Source organism: Lissotriton helveticus, chromosome 5_1 (assembly GCF_964261635.1).
Source record: "Lissotriton helveticus chromosome 5_1, aLisHel1.1, whole genome shotgun sequence".
In the NCBI taxonomy this organism is placed as follows: Eukaryota; Metazoa; Chordata; class Amphibia; order Caudata; family Salamandridae; genus Lissotriton; species Lissotriton helveticus.
In genome coordinates, this window is record NC_136065.1 from 1,819,923,864 (window position 1) to 1,819,945,576 (window position 21,713).

Here is a 21,713-nt window from a genome sequence, read left to right on the forward strand (position 1 = left end):
CCATAATCATGCCTCTGAGGGTCCGGTTGCATCTCTCAACCAGCCCATTACCTTGGGGGTGGTAAGGACTGGTGAACTTATAAGTTACTCCACACTCCTGCCACAAGGACTTCATATACTTAGAAATGAAGTTTGTAGCAAGGTCTGACACCACCTCTCTGGGGAACCCCACACAGGAGAAAATCCCCATCAGTACATGTCCCACCACGGGGGCAGTCACTGTCCTGAGCAGGATGGCTTCTGGGTACCGGGTAGCATGGTCCACCAAGACCAGGATAAACCTGTTGCCCATGGCTGTCTTGGGGTCCAGAGGCCCTACAATGTCAATGTCCACCCTTTCAAAGGGAGTGCTGACCACAGGGAAGGGCTGGAGAGGATCCTTGTGCTTACTCTCTCTTCTGACTTGCCTGGCAAATTTGAGAAGTCCTACAATGAGTGTCTGAACTCTTGCGTATCTGGGGCCAATAAAAGAGGGTGACAAGCATTTCACAGGTCTTATCCTGCCCCAGATGTCCAGCTAAAGGTACATCATAAACAAAACCCAGTAGGAAGGTTCAGAAGTCCTGGGGCACCACCAGCACACGGGCTGACCCAGGCTGAGCAGCCTTGGCCTTGCTATACAGGAGGTCATTCTCCCAGTAGATCCAATGTAAACCAGACTGTCCACCTGCTGCCTGGTTTGTGGCCTGTTGTGGCAAACCCACAAGAGAAGCGCACTTCGCTCTGCACAGAATTCCTCCCTGGAGGGTCCTCCTTCTTGCTGCCAATGGGTCCGCTCAGGCAAGTCCCTCTGTAGGTTTCAGGGCATCCCCCTCAAGGTCTGCCTCCTCCTGGACCGTGGGAACTATGGGAGCTGGTTTTCCATGCCCACTACCTCTTCTCTTTACAGCAGGGAGCTGGGCGATACCTTCAGGCTGCAGTACCTCTTGAACACCCTTATTGGCTGCCGTAGACAGAGTGGTCACACACACCCACTCAGGCAGACCCAACATCTCTAAATGAGACTTCTCCACCTTAGCCCAAGGGGATCTCTCTAAATCATTGCCCAACAGACAATCCACAGGCTTGGTTGGCCACCCAGCTACTTGGGGAGTACCTGAGGAACCCCCCCCACTCAAAGTGAACCTGGGCCACCTCACAGTGGCTCTCTGAGTGGTCCATGGCAACTACAGAGAAGAATGCAAGGGGGAATCACCTGCTCCTGAGACACCAGCTGACAACTGACAGTTGCCACACTGGCCCCAGTGTTTCTCAGACCCTCCACCCTATGGCCATTGCTAGTCACCAACTACCTGTATTTTTTAGTGTCATCAGGCAGCTGGGTCCTAGGACCCATCTCACAATCTCCTAAAGAGACTAGGGGCATTTCTGCGGGACCCCACACAGCTTGGGCACCCTTCTCCTCCCCTCCCAGGACTACACTTGCCATTTGACAGGGTGGTACACAGGATGGTGCATTGTGGTCCTTCTGGGGACACTGGGGATAATACCAACAGTGCCCCACTTGCTTTCACTGAAAGCATGTAGGTGTTTCCCTGTGAACAGGTTTACCTGTCGGGGTTTTGACTTCTCAGGGGGAGGCGGGGAACTCCTACCTTGGTTCCATGGGGAAATACTTTGGGGCCCTTTCTGGAACTCCCTCAGTTTACCCTTGTTCCCCCCACTCTTCTACTGGGGACCCTGCCCACCCTTGGCAGAGTCTACCACATGACCTTGTGGACCCGGGTACTCACCCAAAAGTCCGCCTCCTCAGCAAGCTTCCAGGGGTTAGTTAGCTTGCTATCAATAAGGTGCTGCGTAGCTCTGGAAAACAATTACCTGACAAGTGCTCCCATGCAAACAAATCAAGGAGCTCCTCAAAAGTACTCATACACCAATCTGGCCCCGGCGCTTCTCCTCCCACCACTCCCAATGCAGATAGGTCTATTCAGCCTAGTGTGGACTCACACTGCCACCTGGAGCCCCCTCATCCCTGTCACTCTCAAACCAGACGTGCAAAACACAACCTAGCAGAGGCAGGCTGCATGGTTTACGCAAGAGATTACCTACTTTCTAAAAGTGATATTTTCAAACACAGAATGTTACAACCAACTTTACTAAAAGATGTATTTTATCATTCTGAGGTCAGGCATACTAAATTCGTTTTTCTACCATGCTCGCTGGGGCAGTTAGGATTATAAGATGTTATAATCAAACTGCCCATTTTGGCCTATGGGGACAGGTAGCCTTGCAATTGTGAAAACTGAAATGGGCTGTAATTCACTATCAGGACATGCTACACACACCAGGGCATGTCCTCCCTTTCACATACAATGCACCCTGCCCTAGGACCTACCTTAGGGGTGGCTAACGTGTAGAAAAGGGAAGGGTTAGGGATTGGTAAGTAGTTACACTCCGGCCCGGGCTGGCCATTGCGGGCACGGGGCAATCCCCTGGTGCGCTGCACGGGTGGGGGCCGGTTTTAGGCCCCAGGGGGCCGGTTTTGCTACAGGGCTATTTATGCAGCATAGCTGCAAAATCGGACCTGCAACAAAATCGGCCGAAAACCGGCCCCGGCAAAGAGCTCAGACCTCCCCCCGGGGGCCAGCCGAGCACTTTGCCGGGGCCGGTTCGGATTCCCAGTCTGGCCCTGGTTACACTTACCAAGTCGACATGGCAGCACTAGACTGCACACAGGCTCTGCAATGGCAGGCCTGAGACACTTTACAAGTTGCTTCTGTGGTTGGCACAATCAGTGCTGCAAGCCCACTAGCAGCATTTGATCTACAGGCCCTGGGGACACATGGTGCACTGTACTAGGCTCTGACAAGTAAATCAAATAAGCCAATCATGGAATCACTAATCCATTACAATAATGTACAATCAGGAGCACTTGCACTGTGGCACAGTGCCCAAAGCATCTAACCAGCAAAAACATATCAAAAACAGAGGAGACCAGAGTGAAAAATGGAAGGGAGACTCACGCCAATCGTACCAGGTCTAACACCCACATTAGTATCTTTTTTAATCGACTGTATGAGTCTATTCTACAGAACGGGAAGGCGGGTGGATCGGTGAGGAATCTGCGTTTAGATAGTTTGTACCAGAAAAGGAGTTGCAAAAGGTAAGTAACTTGCTCTTCTAATAGAGACTTCAAACTGCAGATGCCTCATCATGTGAATAGATACCAAAGAATTAACACACCAGGTGGTGGGTCTGGGGATGGCTCAGACCAGGAAATCCTACAGGATAGATTGGGTGAAGTGCACTTACCGTCAGACGTAGCAATCCATACAGTAGTGCTTCGTTACCTTGTGGAGGGGTGACGTTGCTCTATAAGATTGACAGCACTCGCTTTATGCAGGTTGTTTTACCACATACATCTTGATGCATCACGCAATCCATGTTAGATGGTTCTCTTCTGTGTCACTTTGCCCTTCTTTGCTCCAGGGAAAAGACAAAGTTGTCTATCTTATTATCTGGTCCGATCCACATTGAAGCTGAGGTCCCTTTGAGGGTTAGAACGATGGAGCCGCTTTTTTTTTGGAAGGTGAGGCGGTGCATAAAGAGTCTGCAAGGTGATAAACTGCCTTATGTGGAAGGGTGGGACTACCTTTAAGAAGGAATGCTGCTTTTGTTAAGAGGACCAATTTGTCTGAAAAGAAAGATGTTTGTTGTGTCACCATACACCATGTCTGGATTTCACGCACTTGGCTGGCCAATGTTATAGCAATGTGTAGTAAGCAAAGAGGACAGCTGTGCATTAGTTTAAAAGGGGGTACGTGTTAGGTAATGGAGTATCAAATGTAGGTCTCACTGCAGCATCACAAACAGTTGAGGGGAACATGTGGATCAGCCCCTTCAAAGAACGCACCACAAAAGGTGATTTGAAGAATTATGGCTGATCTGGTAAATTTAAGAAGACCGAAAGATAACCTTTAACAGTTGCCACAGGAAGGCCTTGCTGGGCTACGGACAAACAAAACAGAAGAACATCCAATAACTGTGCATTGAGTGGTTGTAGGTCTCGGAAGGAATACCAAACAACAAATTTATCCCAGCCTCCTGCGTAAATATTTGTAGTAGATGGATGCCTAGCTGCTAGGATGGCAGCAATCCGTTTTTGGGGGTGTTTGGGAAAATGGGCGTAGATCAAAAGCTAAAAATTGTGACGGACTTGGCTCAATCCTTCTTGATTTTTTCTACAGCACTCATCGCAGAAGAGGGAGGGGTGGAAAAGCATACAGGAGTCCTGACACCAATGCAGGCAGAAGGCTTCTCTGAGTGAGATCCGCCTTAGGAACTCCAATGTGTGCAATGTAAAAAATGTGCATCTTGCAAGTCCAAGTCTACTGGATCCAGGACAGACAGCACTTAGGATAGGGGAGCATTTTGAACGTGTCCTTCGGAGGAAGAAGCTCAAGGAGCAGACAGAGGATGGGACAAAGGACTTTGTAATTTTTCATCACCGGAAAGTAGCAGGAGTAATAACCAGTCCTGATTTCAGATGCTCGCGCTTGCTGTATCTCCCTTGGTCAAGAAAGCATTAACTTCTCTGCGCAGTATGGACAAGCGGCCCTCTGAGTTGTTGTAATGTGGGTGGTTTGTGGGGGAAAGAGGAGTGAAGAGAGAAAAGGTAGACAGAATCAGTGTTGTGTAATCTGAAGCATCTTTTGATTGGACGGGATGTTCCTCCATCCGGGTAGGTTAAAAGTGATGTCTTCTACCGAGCTACCAGGTAATCAGGAACTTCAGAGGGCGATTTAAAGAGGTTTTGCATCTGCTGCTGGGGGAGGATTTGGTGTCGTTTGTTACCCTGGGGGCTTGGATGGTCTGGTTGTGATTCCTTGTCTCTACCCAGAAAGGTGAAAGGCCTATTTTTGCTGAGGTACATTCTGCCTCTGCCAGTAGATACTTCCGAAGCTGTAAAAGGGGTGTTGCTGCTTGGGGAACTGCTGGAGCTACCCCAGAGAGCGGTCAGTGGCCTTACTCTCAATAAAACACTTGAGGGCTGCAAACAGCCTGGAGTCGTCAAAAGGCATGTCAATAAGGGACAGCTGAACATCCAATGACAAACACGGGAAGCTAATCCGCATAAGGCCGACCGCCCTACCCGGACAATAAGTAGAGTCTAGATTGGATTTCATTGAATATTTCTCTGCATCTTGCTTAAGACCAGTCGCTGTAAGTTTAGATGGGTGTTGACAAGAGCAGCTGGAAAGATGTCCACCACTTCGTCCCATACTACATGCAAATATCTGCCCAGGAAGCATGTTGTATTCAGAGATGTAGGGCAAGACTGGTTGAGGAGAACATTCCTTTAGCAAATATCTCTATACTCTTGGATACAGTGCCAGAGGGAGTGGCAAGGAATGCACTAGGGTTTAAATGAGTAGCAGATGCTTGGCCCACTAAGATCCCCAGAGTGGGGTGTTGTAGCAGGAAGTCCGGGTCTATGGGGGCAGGCTTGTGCAGTCTTGCCATCGGCCTATTAACTGGAGGGCAAGCTCCTGGTTTTGCCCAGGTGTCCACCAGAGTATCCATCAGGGCCTCCTTTAACAGGAGGTGAGGTTATTCGCTGGTCTATGTTGGATTGAGGACCTTACTCTTGACTTCGAGTGGGTAAGGTGAGGTCAAGTATCTCCACCGTTCTCCGAATGACTGTAGAGAAGGAAGCGGACTCCGTAGAGGCCACAGTTGGATTTGGTGAGGAAAGGCCAATGTCTGGCAAACTGTCCAGACAACTGGCCTTCTGGAGGTCAATGAGACTGCCATAGTCCTTTTGGTCATCATCGTACTCTCAGTCATCACTCCCAACATCGTATTGTTGGGCGTAGTTGCATGGTCCTGAATGGGCAAACTATCAAGTTCTGGAGGGTGAGGCGTGGGTCTCTGGGTTTGATAAAACTATCCGCTTCAGGTACCAGTATCAGCATCGGCACTAGAGCCAGAGCTTTGGTTGTGGTGCAGTGCATGGCACCAAGGAATGGACTGTATGCATCGCTGAGGCTGGAGCCAGTGGTGCCGAAGAAGGGAAAGGGGTCGGCTACTGTCCAAGGTTGAGGAGCACAGTTGGTGTAGAGGGTAGATCTGCCAACGGTAAACCAACTGGAGCAACCCTCATCACTCACATCCACAGAGTTAGAAGGCACTTTAAAGCAGGACTGATGTTACAATCTGTTCCGTGGAGGGAGAATGACTCAGTTGGCTAGCAGTGTCTGGAGCATTGTGTGACTCTTAATGGCCAGACGACAGAGACCCATGTTTTGACTTTTTGTGACCATTTTTGGACTTGCACTTCTTCGACGCATCAGTGAGTTTAGCTTCCCAGGCATGGATGGCTGCCTTGTTCATCTTGGTGCAAGACAGACACTGCCAGTCATACTTAGAGCCAAGGCACCTTAGACAAATGCTGTGGTTGTCTGTTTCTGACATTTATCTGGCCAAAATTGTCACTGTGTGGAATTCTAGACTCCACCAATACTAGATCTTCCCATTGTTTTGCTGCTTGTGACCACTGCTTCACTAGCCACTGTTAAAGTGGGCACATTTGCAGATGTGAATATGGTACAAAAGTTATGCATTAGGCCATCTACCTCAACAGTTTAATTACTTTTTTTTACAGTGACAGGACATAATTGCTGAAAAAGAGGCACCCTCAAATGATGTGGTTAGGCTTTCCCTGTCACAGCACTTAAATATGATCCCAGAAATTGCTACATTTGCTAGAGAATGACATGGGATTTCTTGGCATATAGTGTGAACACTCACCTATATAGGAGTGACACTGCAGCCTGTGTGTGTGTTTTATACATTGCTGATGGCTGCTGCTCTAAGTCAATTATCCAAATATGGAAACACATCAACAGCAGTGAAGGAAGTATGCGCTGCCACCACTATTAGACATTTTGTAAATACTGCTGGGGCTGTGGTAGCCCAAAGAAGAGTACCTTGAACTGGCAGTGTTGTCAATTTACCACAAATCAGAGGTAGCAGGAGATGTGCCAGACAAGAGGACCCTCTTATCTGATATGCTTTCCTTTGAGTGTGGAAGGAATAACCCAATTCTTTCCTCAACATGTGTTGCATGATCAAAGGGGATCACAAACAAGTCAGTGGACATCGAGGCAAGCTTTCCACAACCACCTCTACTTCTTCCACTACCATTTGCATGAAATTCTCCCCATCTCAAGTCTGTGCCACCTGATAAGACTGGTGCTGCTAATAGCCTGGCCGACGTGGCAGTCTTTTCACTCCTGTGCATTGTTGAAGCCAAAACCTACGTTTTGTCATTTACATCTTGGGTATTCCCATTGCTTTAACACTGTTTTAATTGGCTTCAGCATCTGGTCTACTAGCAGTTCAAAGAGATGCGTCACACTAAATAGAACATTAATTGGAAACATTAACAGACCATGAATCAAGCCTGAACCCCAATACTCTTAGGGGTTATGTTGGTGTTTAGTTTCCTTGATGCAGTGTCAGGTGCATCAGAAGGAACAATGAACAGCAGCCTTCTAGACATTCTTCCCATCTGGCTGCTTGCCTCGTTTTTTTCTATAAGTCTCTAGAAGGTACTTGGTGAGGTGCCCATATCTTCCCAACGGTATCTGCTATACTTTGATGCAGTTGTAAATGTTTTGCTATGGTGGCAGCAACAATTGGAACATTGCTAACTCTGTGGGTATACGATCAATCTTCCACCTTTCTTTGTCAGGACCTGCATCACCTGTGGCCTGTACAAAGGCTTGTTTGTGAGCAAAGGTGCTAAAAGGAAATCTGCCAAGACATGGCTCTAGATTTATACAGTAGGTCGTCTGCAGGAACCTTTTACCAATCTCTGCCTTTCCATCATCCCAAAGTCATTCTCCTACAACCTGATCCTTGACAAAACTCCCTCCAGTCAGAGTCAAATTCAAAGTGCCAACAGTGGGGATGAGTCCTTCGAAGCCCTATGTTGGTTTTCCTATAACTGATGTTAAATGGGTCCAGGATGTAGCTGGACAAGAATGTGCATGAACAATGGGAGAAAACAATCCAAGGTGGAGTCTTTGTACTAGTGCCTTGCGGGGAACGGGAGAAGTCCCAAGATATTCTATAGAAGAACAACTTGCAAATGTCCTCACTCAACAATAGATGGCAAAACTGTGAAGAGAAATGCGATATATAACAGTACATACTGCAAACTCCTAGGTTCTTGCTTAGTGCCTTCATATCATTTTTACACTCCACTAGTTGTTTAACTGATCAGAATTAAAACATTTACTTCAGCAAGCAGAAGAACTTCGAGGACAGAGGAGAATTAGCTCTCTATTTCGAGAGTTTTACCTTCAACAAATTTAAATTGGAGAGGGGCACACAAAATCAAAGCATAAATACGTAGGGAGAGAAGAATTACAAGATGGAAAGCTTCAAAAACGGAGTAAGGGAGGTTGCAGGGGAAGAGAGTGTTTTGATTCAATATCACTCATTTCAGTGAAAGCCCAAGCATTGACTTACATTTCTATTCCCTTTAAAGATAAGCTGCAGGAGGCTGGCTTAGTATATGGTGCGTGCACCTTACAACAAAGTATTTATAAAAAAATACTTCTACTTAATACACAGCACTCACTACCCGGAGATATCAGCCCAATACACAAGAATACTTCAAATGCAATTAGGTAAGCAGCACAAAATACAGTGTTCTCCAGGGGGTGATCGAACCATATTCTAAGAAAGTGGAATGCGAACTGTAAAGGAGGTGGGACTTGGACCAGAAGACCCCGTGACCCAAGTAACTACCCAAGGAGAGAACCCAGGAGCCCCATAGAGGCTGGAGGGGGAACACAGCCATGTGCCAAATGGAAGTCAATAGAGAAGTCGCTCTTAAAGTTTTGCAGGAGAAGAACCTTTCCCAAAGGACCCTAAAGAATTCCCTTGGAGGACAGAAGGATGGAGAGCCCTCCTCCCCCCACCCCCCACCCCCCACCCGTGGAAGCCTTGGGAACAAAGTTAACCACACCAGGGAAGCCAGGTGCATAAGGGTGAAGAGACGTTGGAAGCCTCCGTACACGAGAATGGAAGACTTATAAGAAAGTGCCCCTGAAGAAGCTCAGGACGGAGTTCGGTGGAATCCAAAGGTGGATTCTGGAAGTGAAGAACATGCAAGCAGAGGGGACAGTCTATGCAAATCGGAGGTGACCAGGAGGCACGAATACAATGCCCGCAGATGTTGGGAGGTCCTGAAGAGTCGACGCTGAACTGGTTGCTGCAGCTGTGAGGACCAGGTGACGCAGAGGAAGAAAAGAAACGGTACACAAGCTGTCCCACGTCAGATATCTGTGACAAGAGGTTGGTGTCTGGCGGGAGCACCAACAAGCCTTGGTAGCCGCAAATGGCATGGAAAACGTAGAAGGATCAACATTAGGACCAGCAAGGTCCAAGGTACCCACCAACAGCAGGAGAGTAGGAGCAGGCCCGAGCGAGCAGGGAAGCCCACTGAAGCAGGAGAAGACCCTCAGGATGACCCCAGACCAAAGGCACAGGAGTGGCAAGAGGACTTCGAGCATCTGACCACGGATGAAGGCCCACAGTGCAGAGGATGCACTGACAACACTTATCTTGAGAGATGCTGGAGCTTCTTGTAGCCCGAATATCTCTGGAGTGCAGAGCCAGAAAGCCTTGGCAGCAGCAAATCGATGCAGTGCACAGGGGTTTGGTCTCAGCAGTTCAAACAAGGGATACTGAACTCAAAATTGCAGAGGACTGGTCAGGCCTCGAGGGATTTGCAGAAACACCACCTGTGTTATTAGGACTCGGGAAGTCGATAGGGAGACAGAAGCAGCAGCCTAGTCAGCTTTGTTGCAGTGCTTGCACATGCAGGGGAGTGACTCCATCAATCCAAGAGATTACTTTGGGTGTCCTTGACGCCCACAGGTCTGCTGAAGAACCTGGAAGAAGCACAGACAATGAAGAAGACTTGAACAGCGAGACCAGGAGCAGCAGGAGTCTTCTTTGGTTTAGTCTTAGTCGAAGTCCAACGAAGTCCGAGTAGACACGACAAATCTGAGGATCCACCCACTGTAACGCCCTTAAGTACCCTAAAGGAATGGTTGGAACTCCTCAAGGGTCCCTCACAGAGGAGGGGCTTGACAGAGGGGAGGATACTCCCATGTCCTTTGTCCAGTTTTGCACTCAAACTGAAGTATGTAAGAAGGACACCAAATGTGCCCTCAAAGCAGTCTGGTGGCATTGGCAAGCGCCCCCACCTCAATACACTACGTCCTCTCTGGGAGGTGGCCACACTTGTGACAGGAAACCTATTCTACCTCCCCCCGCTCAAGCTTGGCTCAGCAGCGGGAGGGCAACATTGTGTCTGTGGTCGGCAGCAGCACTAGCTTGCTAGCACACCCTGAAAGACTGCTACCAGGAGCACAGGGGCGGTACCCTAATTAGCCGCCCAGTACATGGGATCATACTTCCAACACTGGCATAGGTGTTGGGGTATGATCCAAACATGTTTGATATCAAACATGGCTGTTTGGTGCAGCCACTATGTAGTTAGACATTTTGCAATGGCTGATGTACGCTATATTTATCAAAATGGCTCACTGTACTCGCAAAGCCTGGAGAATCTACTTCAGGGTTTGTAGAGGTGTCCTGTTCATGCAGGACTTATAACCAAGCACCCTGTCCACAGGACTGAAGTGCTTGCCATAGGGGTGACTTATAGGTTTCAAGTGCAGTGACCTCTGATATAAGGAAACATATCTGTCATGAGAGGTGAAGTCACCAACTCATAAAGGAGTCACAGTTTAAGTGGACTCCCATAGGTGCCACAATACATGCTGCAGCCCACGAGAGACCCCTGGATACACCAGTAGCCAACTGTGGCGATACAAAAGTACTTACCATGTCAATTTCGGGGATAAAGCACAGTGACTGGGGTCCTGATTGGCGGGATCCCAGTCAGACTAGATAAAAAAAACACTAAAACCAAGCAAAAAGTGGGGGGTAACTGTGCTAGAAGGATCCTACCTTCCTACATGTGCCATTTTAGAAGCAGCTTTATAGCCTGAGGGTTTCCTAAACATACAGCATTCTCTAAGGGGTGTTGTGCATTACAATAACAATTGTATCAGACAAAATCGGGCTGGTCATGAGGAACTTGCCTCCCCCATTAGCATTTTATGTTTACTCAGTGCCTACTGCGACCAGGTAGTTTCATAATGGGCAATTGCTTATTGTCAGTATTGTTACTCTGCTAATGTATGCCAATACCAAACCACCTCACTTTCAAACATATACAAAGTGTTGATGAACATACAGTGCCATGCTACCAAACCTTTAGGGTCGCACACTGCAGGTGAATTGTACCTTTCATCAGGAACTACCATTCACAAGTTATGCACATGCTCACAGCAATAACTGGATCTGGGGCTACCTCCTTTTCAAAGCATGAGGAGTATCAGACTGAGCAAAGATCAGCCTGACAGACACTCATGTCCGAGTCAGGCAGCCAGGTACTTTACATGCACAGGTGCACGGTAGCCCGAGCCAAGATTTCCGGGCTTAAGATGTCACAGCCCTGAGGTCATTGACGGTCAGGCACAGCCCTGAGGTCACTGAAATCAGTCCGGCAAAGCCCTCCAAGGATCCTTCCCCTCACAACAAGGTGGAGTGTCACTGACAGTCAGGCCTTTGAGCTTCAGTTTTAATCCCTGAATTGCCTTGGGCTGACCCTATCAGCGACTCCTCATATCGCCTTTCCCTAACTCGTCAATGAGCGAGGTGGGATCAGCAAATCTCACTGACCCCACCCTTCTCTGTAACTAGTTAGAAAATAACTGTCACCGGTTGGTCAAAAGAGGAGGTAGGATCTTTCATTTCTGGCTTCTTTACTGAAGCCTCCAGCTCCGTCCTCATCCATTGTGCTTCTCCCTCCCACCACTCATTGGTACGGACATCAATGCCCTGCAATTGCCTTATTGAATGTGAGTGCATGTAAGAATGTATGTGTATTTGCGCATTTGTGCTGTGAAGGGGTGAGTGTAAGCATGCGTGTGTGTTTGAGAATGGGTGGAATGTGTGAATATGAATATTTGTGAACAGATGGGTAGGCGTATGGGCATGTATCTCGGCTTGTGAATGGAAGGGTGAGCGTAGGTGTGAGTGCACTTCTGAATGTACGGGTACGAGTATGTACGCAAGAGTGAAGGGATGTGTGAGAGTACGCAGAGTATGTGTACTAGTGTTTTTGAATAGATGTGTGAATGTGTGTACTCTTCACTGTATGGGTGTGAGCTATGAATGTCTGCTTGTAAATGTATGGGTGTAAGTTGTGTGTGTCCCCTGTGAATGGATGGGTGAGAGTTGTGCATGTGTATGCTGAAAAAGGATCAGAGTCAGGTGATGTCCGTGTGTTTGTGAACGGAAGGGTATGAGCATGTGTGCACTTGTGACTGGATTGTTGCTAGAGCGCAAGCTTGAGGATGGGTGGAAGTGATCATGATAATGATAATTACGCACTTGTATAGCGCACGACTACTCGGAGGCATCTCGGCGCTTGTACGAATACCACTGAGGAACCCTTCCTGGCCTTTTCCTGTGAGGTGAAGCCAGGCATCCTAGCGTTGTTGGGGCCATTGTGGAGATTAAGCAAGCTATTGCCCAGAGTTGCAGAGTGCGACTCATGATTAGAATAGGCACCGAGGTGAGAATTATCAGGTCCGAGGAAATTGAGCCCGAGACCCGCCAAGGCGGGAATTGAACCCTGGTCCTGGGCCAGACTTCTGCATCAGGGTCTGCCGCTCTAACCATTGAGCCACACTTCTCCACTGGAAGTGAGTGTGCGTCTGTTCTACAACTCCTCGAAGTTAGCAGACACCACTGTATGCTACGTATCAGAGTGACAATTCAACAGCACCATTTGAAATTGCTACATATTAGAAGAGTACCTGGGACATGGGGCAGCAGGACCAGTTGCCAACTGTTGTTCTGCAGCATGTACTGTCTCCAACACAGACGTGGGAGACATCACATGGTACTTTCACATTTCGTACACCTTCCTTAGTTAGAGCCTTTTTCTTGGTAAGCCATGGTACAGAATGATCATCTTTTGTGCAGGTCCCTTGGGTCGGATCACACGTATAGCCAGAGGGACAGCAGTGCTCGTGATCCTCACAGCAAACGGCCTGAAAAAAGAAAAGCAGCAACTAAGCATAAAAGTATCAGCTCGCCAATCATACCACTGGCTAAGCAATTCCACTTTACTCATATGCATATGATTCACCTGGCAGCTCTGTCGGTTTGTCGTACACACGGTCACTGCTAGGCAGCTAATCCCCTCAGTACCCACAACTGCCATAGCTTGACACCTACTTCCACCCCCCGCAAATTCATGGTATCAGTATCTAAACTATCAAAGATGCACCTACCTACACATAAACATGCAGCTATAGAGCATATTACAAATATATAGCAAGGGAATATCAGCACAACATCCTCCAGAGTTCATCTATGGAGACAGAGAACCGACTGAATAATATTCTATAATTTGCAAAGCCTCTGGAGGAGATGGCGCAGAGCTGTATAAATATCATTCCTCTGCACTCAAATAAGTTAATGACCTAGCAGTCCCTCAGATGAGTGTCCATGACAATCTACTGTGGAACCTTGTCAACACCTACAAGACAACCATATCAAACAGGGAGGAGGGCAGGAAGTGAGAAATCTAGGTATAGATAATCAGAGACCAGGTAAGTAACTTTCTTCTCATGGATACTTCTAACCCCATATTCCTCACTTCAACCAAAGCAGTACATCTCAAAGGGTGGAGGGTCTAAGAAGGGAACCTTAAACTAGAAAGTTTTGCAGCTGCAGCAACTGTGTACTAAATGACCCATTCTGCACACCAGGGAGTAAAGGCAGTAATGGCTAATGAAGATGTGGACAGATGCCTATGTAGCCACCTGGCCGATGTCGAGAAGAGAAACACCCCTGGTCAAGGTCATATGGAGGCCTTAGCGCTGGTAGAATGTGCACAAGGGCCTCAGTGAGCTCCCTTTCAAGTGCGGCATATCACATTTTTAAACAGAACAATTCAGCTCAAGATCGGCTTCTGAACTGCATTTCCGGTCTTAGCACCAAAAAACCTCACAAAAAGTGTTAACCAATAAAAATGCTAAAAGCTCTCCTGGGGTGGAGCCAGCAAAGTTTCTCTCTCTCAGAGGGATGTGGCAGAGAAGAAAGTGAGGAGTGTGATAAAATGCCACACATGTAAGAGTGACATCACCTTAGGCAGAAAGGATGGCAGAGTCTGAAGCATCAACTCGTCTGGAAAGGTGGTGGTATATAGAGGTTGCACTAATAGCACCTGCAGCTAAATAATGCACTGCACTGAAGTAATCGCATTGAGAAAGACCTTCTTAGAAGTCTCAAAATACAGTTATGAGTAGGCAAAAAAGGTGTGCAAATTAAAAAGGCAAAATAACTAGTGACTTAAACAGGGAGGACTGATCAGGCAAAAGTAAAAATGCAGAGAGGGCAACAAATAACTTTTAGGAGGAGTAGGCCTAACGGCTAGGGCAGCCGACCTCTAATCTGGGGAACTGGGTTCGAATCTCGGCAATGACGCTGAACATCCTGTTATTCTGGGCAAATCCCTTAATCTACATGTGCCTAACAAAAATTAATGTGTCCCCTCATGTAACGTAACTGGTGGTATGTAAAGGGCTCTGATACCCGATTCGGGTCAAGTTAGCGCTATATAAAACTCTGCAAAAAAATAAATTAAAAAAAACTCCTATGGTAAAGTCTTGTCAGGCCAAAGACAAAAGCAGACCAAACATCAGCTGTAGCAGATTGACCAGACTACTTGCACCTGGCCCAAAAATGTGTCCATCATCCAGAATACATGGGACGGCTAACTACCAAGATGTCTACCATCTACTTATGTAGATGGTATCTGCTCAGCTAGTTCTGCTTCATGTGCACCATGGAGGTGCAGATTGTGGAGGTTTGGGTGAAGAACTCTACCTGTTGTTGGGAAAGCAGCTCTTACCGCAGAAGTAAGCTGAGCAGGGCGGATGCTCAGACTATAATAACAGACCCTTCGATCTCAGTCAGGAGCTACCAGGATTAGTCAAGCTCAGTCCCGCCTGAACCTCTTCATGAATTCTAGTTAGAAAGGACAGATGTGGGACTGGGCAGAGAAGACCAGGCTTCCTCAGAAGGAGGTACAAGTCTCCCAGGGAACATTGCAGCAGAAACTGCTGAGAGCAAAAGGCTAAAAAATGAGAGCCATCTACAGTAGGAAAAAGATCTACCGAAGGCAAACCTCACTGGGCAAAGATGTCTTGAACTACCCTCAAGGTGCAGACACCACTTGTCAGATAGATGGCGCAAGCTGAGCTTGTCTGCCTAGATATATTCAGGTATCCTTCTAGATAATTGGCATTCAAAAGAATCCCTTGTAGTTGCACCCAGCACCAGAGTTTTAGTGTCTCCTGGCACAGCACTCTACCCCACACTGCCCTGCTTGTTGAAGTAGCACATGGGGTTTTGTAGTTTGTCAGAACCTACACAGGCTTGCCTTTGATTGAGGGGAAAACCATGAGAGCCAGGAAGAGGACATGCAGCTCCAGAAGGTTGATGTGGTGTCCCTGTTGTAACAGAGACCAGAGGGCATCACCTTGTCTTGGTGGGCCCCCCAGCTCAGAGTTGATCCACCATCACCACCTGGATGGGGTAGAGAGAATGGCCTGCCGCACATTGGGTTGGCATTCTTCGTCCATCATGGAGTCCCAGACTGCCTCATCTCACACAAATTTTGACCGTGAGACACCATCTAGCACCGAGCCCATTGAAGGGGAAGGTTTCACTGCAGAGCCCACATGTGCCAAGGGACATGAGGCACCACCGGATTATAAGGCTTGGAGACTAAGCCTCAGACCACCTGGTCCGGATGCCAGGACTGAGCCCAAGACACCAGGATCATATCCTGAATGTCCTGGACTGGCTATCAGAGCAGAAATGCTTTGAATGCTACCTTATGCAAACCTGCCCTGTAAGGAATCCTCCGCCTTGGCCAGGGGGGAATTTCAAATTGCTGATGGAAAACCCTAGCAATCAAAGTAGTGCTATGGTAGCTCGCAGGTAGTCCATGACTGACTGGGATGAGTTTGAGTTCCACTTGTAGCTACAGGAAGGCATGCACTAGTGACCTAGAAGATGGGCCATGACCCCACCTTCGTGAATACCTGGGTTAGCAGAGGTAAGCTCCAAGGGCAGAATGGAGAAAACGTTCTGACCCACTATGAATCACGAAAAACAACAGCATGGTAGGCACACTGAAGTGAGCATCCTGAAGGTTCAAGAATGCCATGCATTCGTCCAGGACCAGAGCAAAGTAAACCTATGCCTCCGGAGGAAAGTATTCATGAACCAAAGATGAAAAATCATTTGTGTCCATCTTTATTGGCAGCAGAAAAAAACCCTCTTTATAGCCCTTCTCAGATAGGAGACCTGGGCAGAGCACTCCGTGCCCCTGATAGAGAGAGAATGAATACATATAAATACATACACATACATATACACACACATATACACACATATACATATATATATATATATATATATATATATATATATATATATATATATATATACACACATATACACACATATATATATATATTCACTGAAAAAACCATAGGTTATAGACCATATATAGTTAGGAATTAGCATTTACAAAACCTTATTTTACTCACACAAAACCATTGAAATTCCATATATAGTTAGTTGCACTAACTATATATCGCGCACCCGCAATCCACTGCTGATCATGTCACATATTACATCATTCATGACATGGTCAGTGACATCACTGATGACATCACTGATGACATCTCAAATGACATCACTGATGACATCACTGATGACAACATCCAGTGACTGTATGTTTCTGTAAAGTTAAAATATGTCTTAGATATTGAAGAATGAGTGGATGTATAAGTGTCTGGATGAAGGATTTAGTAGGTGCGTGACTGACTGTATGAGTGAGTGATTAAATGTGTCTCACTGAATGCATGGGTTAGTGACTAAACTGTCTTAATTTGTGCATCATTATGTCTGTTGTGATGTAAACTGCTGCATGTGTTGATCATTAGCTATACGAGAGGCTATATGTGTTATTAATTGGTTGCCCAAGTATTTCTATGGGAGATTGAGTTTGTGTGGGGGTGGCTGGAAGGTGTGTGACTCTGTGCATAGATGTGTGAGCAGTTTATTCACTAGGTGTATGAGTTCAAGAGTGCATGTGGAAACAGCTACATGGGGAGTTGACTGTGTGCATGAGTGTATTGATGAGTGAATGGATATCTCAATGCTACATGTCATAGTAAGTACATATGTAAAACACAGTACATGTGAGAGTTGGCATATATAAATAACTGTGCATGAGAGCCACTGAATGAGTGAGTGGTTGTATCGATCATTGTGAACTTGTATCAGGGATTGTATAAGAGAGTAAATATGTGTTAGTATATGTTTCAATAAGTAAGGTGTGTATAACTGTATAGTTGAAGAAATGGAGGTGAGATTGTTTCTTTGCATGACTGACTGGGTGTGTGAGTAACTCCATGGATGAGTGGCAGTGTGTGAGTGTCTGTATACACTGAGTGTATCTAAGGTTATATTAGAGTCTGAAGAGGTTTATCGTATTAGCACAAGAATGATGTCAAATGAGACGTCATCAGTGATGTCATCAGTGATGTCATCAGTGATGTCATTTGAGATGTCATCAGTGATGTCATCAGAGATGTCACTGACCATGTCATGAATGATGTAATATGTGACATGATCAGCAGTGGATTGCGGGTGCGCGATATATAGTTAGTGCAACTAACTATATATGGAATTTCAATGGTTTTGTGTGAGTAAAATAAGGTTTTTTAAATGCTAATTCCTAACTATATATGGTCTATAACCTATGGTTTTTTCAGTGAATTTTCAAGGTTTTGTAAATGCTAATTCCTAACTATATATGGTCTATAACCTATGGTTTTTTCAGTGAATTTCAATGGTTTTTTAATAGCAAATATCATAAGCTGTCGAATGTCAAGTACGTGGTAAGTAAAAACATTTTTGTGTTTATGCACACTGATCTGCTTTGAATGCTGCCCCCACCCCTCATTTCTATTAGGAGTACTCTCTTTTTGCAGATAGTGAAGGGTAGTTAACGCAGGCCTTTGCCCCCGTTGTAATCCGTCGTGCCTGCTTCTCTCTCCATTTGATTGATTGTTCTCTTTGGTTCATTCTCTATTTACAAACAAGCACAGAGTCGCAATACTCTGTTTAGTCTTTGCAGATAGCGAAAAATTGTGTAAAAAAACAAAAGGAATCGAGCAAAATCAGTAGGCCACTAATGGGATCTCTTTTTGACCTCCCTAAAATAGAAACATTAGGAACAACCTGTTGATAATACCAATGTGTATGTACATAAGCGGCGTTCATTTGTGTTCACAGTACCCCTTGTTGATTGTTTGAATCGAGCATTGAATTGTTCGAAGTTGGTTCTCTTAAGAATCTTCTCTGCCTGCAAACGAGGAAGAATAGGAATATTCTCTCTCCCTTTGCAGATAGTGAAGGGTAGGTAACGCAAACCTTTAACACGTCGTGCCTATTTCGTTCCTCATTGATTGATTGTTTCCCCAAACATTGACTGTTTGGGAATTGGTTCTTTTTGGAGGTATTCCCTGTTTGCAAATATACGTAGGAAAATCTTTGCAAATAGTGAAAGGGTACGTAATGCGGACCTTTCTCCCCCGTTGTAATCTGTCATGCCTATCTACTCCCCACTGATTGATGCACCTGTTTCACCCGGACCATTTACTAGAGATACGTCATCTGGCCCGACCAGAGAGCACCCCTAGTGAAAAGGACATATGCAATAATAACGAAGTGATCACTGTATCCTGTTAACAGAAACTTTAGCATGAAACAACCTGGAAAGAAAAGAATAGGAAAACGAAAATCAGTAGGCCACTGATGAACATGAACTTTTATTAAACAACGAACAAAGAAACGATAACATAACGTAATGATAAAACCTATTAATGTCCTAGAAACAAGAAAACGTTAGAAATATGCCAGTGGTGAGAGACCAGAAAAACAGTAAGAGAAACCAAATCACCCCTCGCTGTCCCACCGCCTGCCACGCCAAAAAAATCGATAGACTAGGGAAAATGCAAGTCAGTAGAACATCCGCCCCCACTCTGGAAACTTCCAAGGTGGGGCAGGGTTGTGGCTACGCCCAGCCGAGAGCAGCCCATATAAGGCGGGTCCTGCTGCCACGCCTCGGCCAGGAGATCCTAACGTAGGGTGTAGCCGGAGGAGAGGCCGAGGCCAGCGGGACCCGGCCAGGGGATTGCCTTTACAACGCTGAAGAGTTGCAGGGGGGGGGAATGTCTCCTCGACCCTCCCCTCTCTCTCCCAGTCCGGCCGCGGTGGCCCTTGAGAGTTTCAGGTAGTCCCGCCACATGCTCTTCCGGTCCGGCCACCAACTGTCGGGGGGGCCGAGGCCGACGGGATCCGGCTGCAGCCGATAAACCAAGGAACCCGTTCATGGGGCCAGAGCCACGGGCGTCCGGCCGACATCCACCGGAAGCCCGGCCCAAAGACGGACGGGACATTTTTTCTTTTCTCCTTCGTAATAGCAGCGGCAACACGCCAGGCACCACTTCTTTCTTCAAAAATGGCTTTGACAACACTGGGGGGGATGTCTTGCACATGCCTCCAACCCCCCCCCCCCCCCCCCCCGTCCTCATCGCCACCGGCCATAACAAATGTCAAGCGGGGCGCCGTGGGGTGCACTGGGAGGGAGAGACGGTGCGAACAGGCCTCTCCCGCCTCCTCAGGTGAAGGCTTCCCAGCTGCACCCTCAGCGCTCCAGGCGCCCCGAAAAGGGTTCATCCACTGTGGCGATGCTGCAACGTCTCGCCCGGCAGGGTGGAGCCCGTCCGCTCATGTGACCCCGCGATCGCCGGTAGCTGCCGAACTCTCAAAATGGCGATCGACCTGGCAAGAGCGGGCCCAGCATGAAGAAATGGCCCGGTCACTGGTTGACTCCACCACCGTAGTCCTCCACGACCTTGAAGATTCTACAGGAGCCGCGGGAGTCTCCGACCCCCGATGGGGAATGACTGCCATGCTCGCCCGTGGAGTGACGAAACTGTATCCGCGGGACGTCGGCGCTCCCATGCTGGCGCCAGCCTCACTTTGAATTACTAGAATCCTGCAGACCTCAGTTCCGGTGAAAGCACAGTGTGACCCGGTAGGAAAAATTGTTGCACCCCCTCCCCTTTTGAAGTGATAGTTCAAACCACCGATCCTTTCCTTTGCCCTTTTAACGGAACTTTGGACTGCCTCCCCCTCTTTTACATTTTCTAGAGAAAACAAAACATTAACCACTACATTACCATAGCAGTTGACACCAGAACTGTTTTCAAATTGAAAACCAACAACATCTTCAACAGAATCCTTTTTGTTTCTGCTGGGACCCTGCTACAGCACAGGCATTGTCCCCAGCAGTAATTCTGCAATGCCGGTAAGAATAGCTGTGGTGCCTACTGGACTCACTCACCCCCGCGGCGCCCCACGCCGTTATTTGCTGGGCGGCAACTTACTAGACATCACTTTCGTGCCATCTAGATTTCAGCGCGTTCTGCTGCCTTGGAACTATTCGCACAACAGACTGCTACTGACGACCCACCCCCAGGCAACATCTTCTGAATTTTCATAATTTGAAAGAACTAGTAACATGTCCTCATCAGGAATTCAAAAGAAATTGCCACGGTCTCTTCGTTGTTTAAATGTTTTTACTGTTTTTGTTTTGTTGTATATATTTATATGTTATTAAAGTTTTATATTCCTACTACTTTGTTGGAGTGCTATATATTTTTAATGTGACACATAATTGTAAAAACTTTGATGTACAAAGAGTCATTCCTAGAATCTTCCGATTCAGGCTCGGTCCCCTCCCCAATCACAATACAGGATGGTTTTCAGATAGTAGGAACACGTGTGGTGTGACGGATCTCATCGGGTGTGGGCCTTGATCTACTATAACTCCTTTGAAGAGGGGTGATTCTTTACAGCTGGAGCCATAAACTACATCTGCAGGGCTAGCTGATAGCCTGGACAATCGGACACAGAGGAAGAGGAGTGTCAGAGGGTGCGGTAGTGAATAGGGCGAAAGGGAGGTGTCGGGCGGGCACAGAGTGTGATTCTCAGGGAAGAGCAGCGCAGATGGGGGGAGGTTTATTGCCCATGCATAAGACAGAGAGCGGGGGTGACCAGTGCCTGGGGAAGAAGCTTGCGAGGGTGGGGAGCCATGCTACGAATCGACAGCGTGCAGAGAGTGGGTCTGGTCAAGGCATCTAAAATGGCTGCCGTGCACGACAAAAGTGTGGCATTTCAAAAAAAGCAAGATGGCGCAAACAATGTTTTTCAACACTTCCTCATTTCCTTCGAATCGAACGTTAACAGACGTTGGTGCATATTACCAAACTTAAGCGATATTTATCGCCAACGATGCTTACCAACGAATTTTTTACCGCTAAGCATCGTCAGAAATTATCGAAGATAAACCTTGCTATTATCAAGGTTTATCGCAAATGCGATAAAAAACGGCCGCAATGCATGAATATCGCTAAAAAGTCAGCGATATTCATGCATTACCGAGCTAATGCTCTTAG

The 21,713-nt window shown here is 47.1% G+C and overlaps 1 protein-coding gene across 5 annotated transcripts in view; it reads right to left on the minus strand.

Moving 5' to 3' along the window:
* Window positions 1-21,713, minus strand: part of GRN (granulin precursor) — a 1,937,406-nt gene that overhangs the window by 597,485 nt on the left and 1,318,208 nt on the right. For all 5 annotated transcript variants that reach the window (XM_078645176.1, XM_078645173.1, XM_078645175.1 and 2 more), the window contains one exon: window positions 12,915-13,151. In XM_078645176.1, coding sequence (XP_078501302.1) covers window positions 12,915-13,151 — 237 coding nt within the window. The remainder of the gene's footprint in view (window positions 1-12,914; window positions 13,152-21,713) is intronic.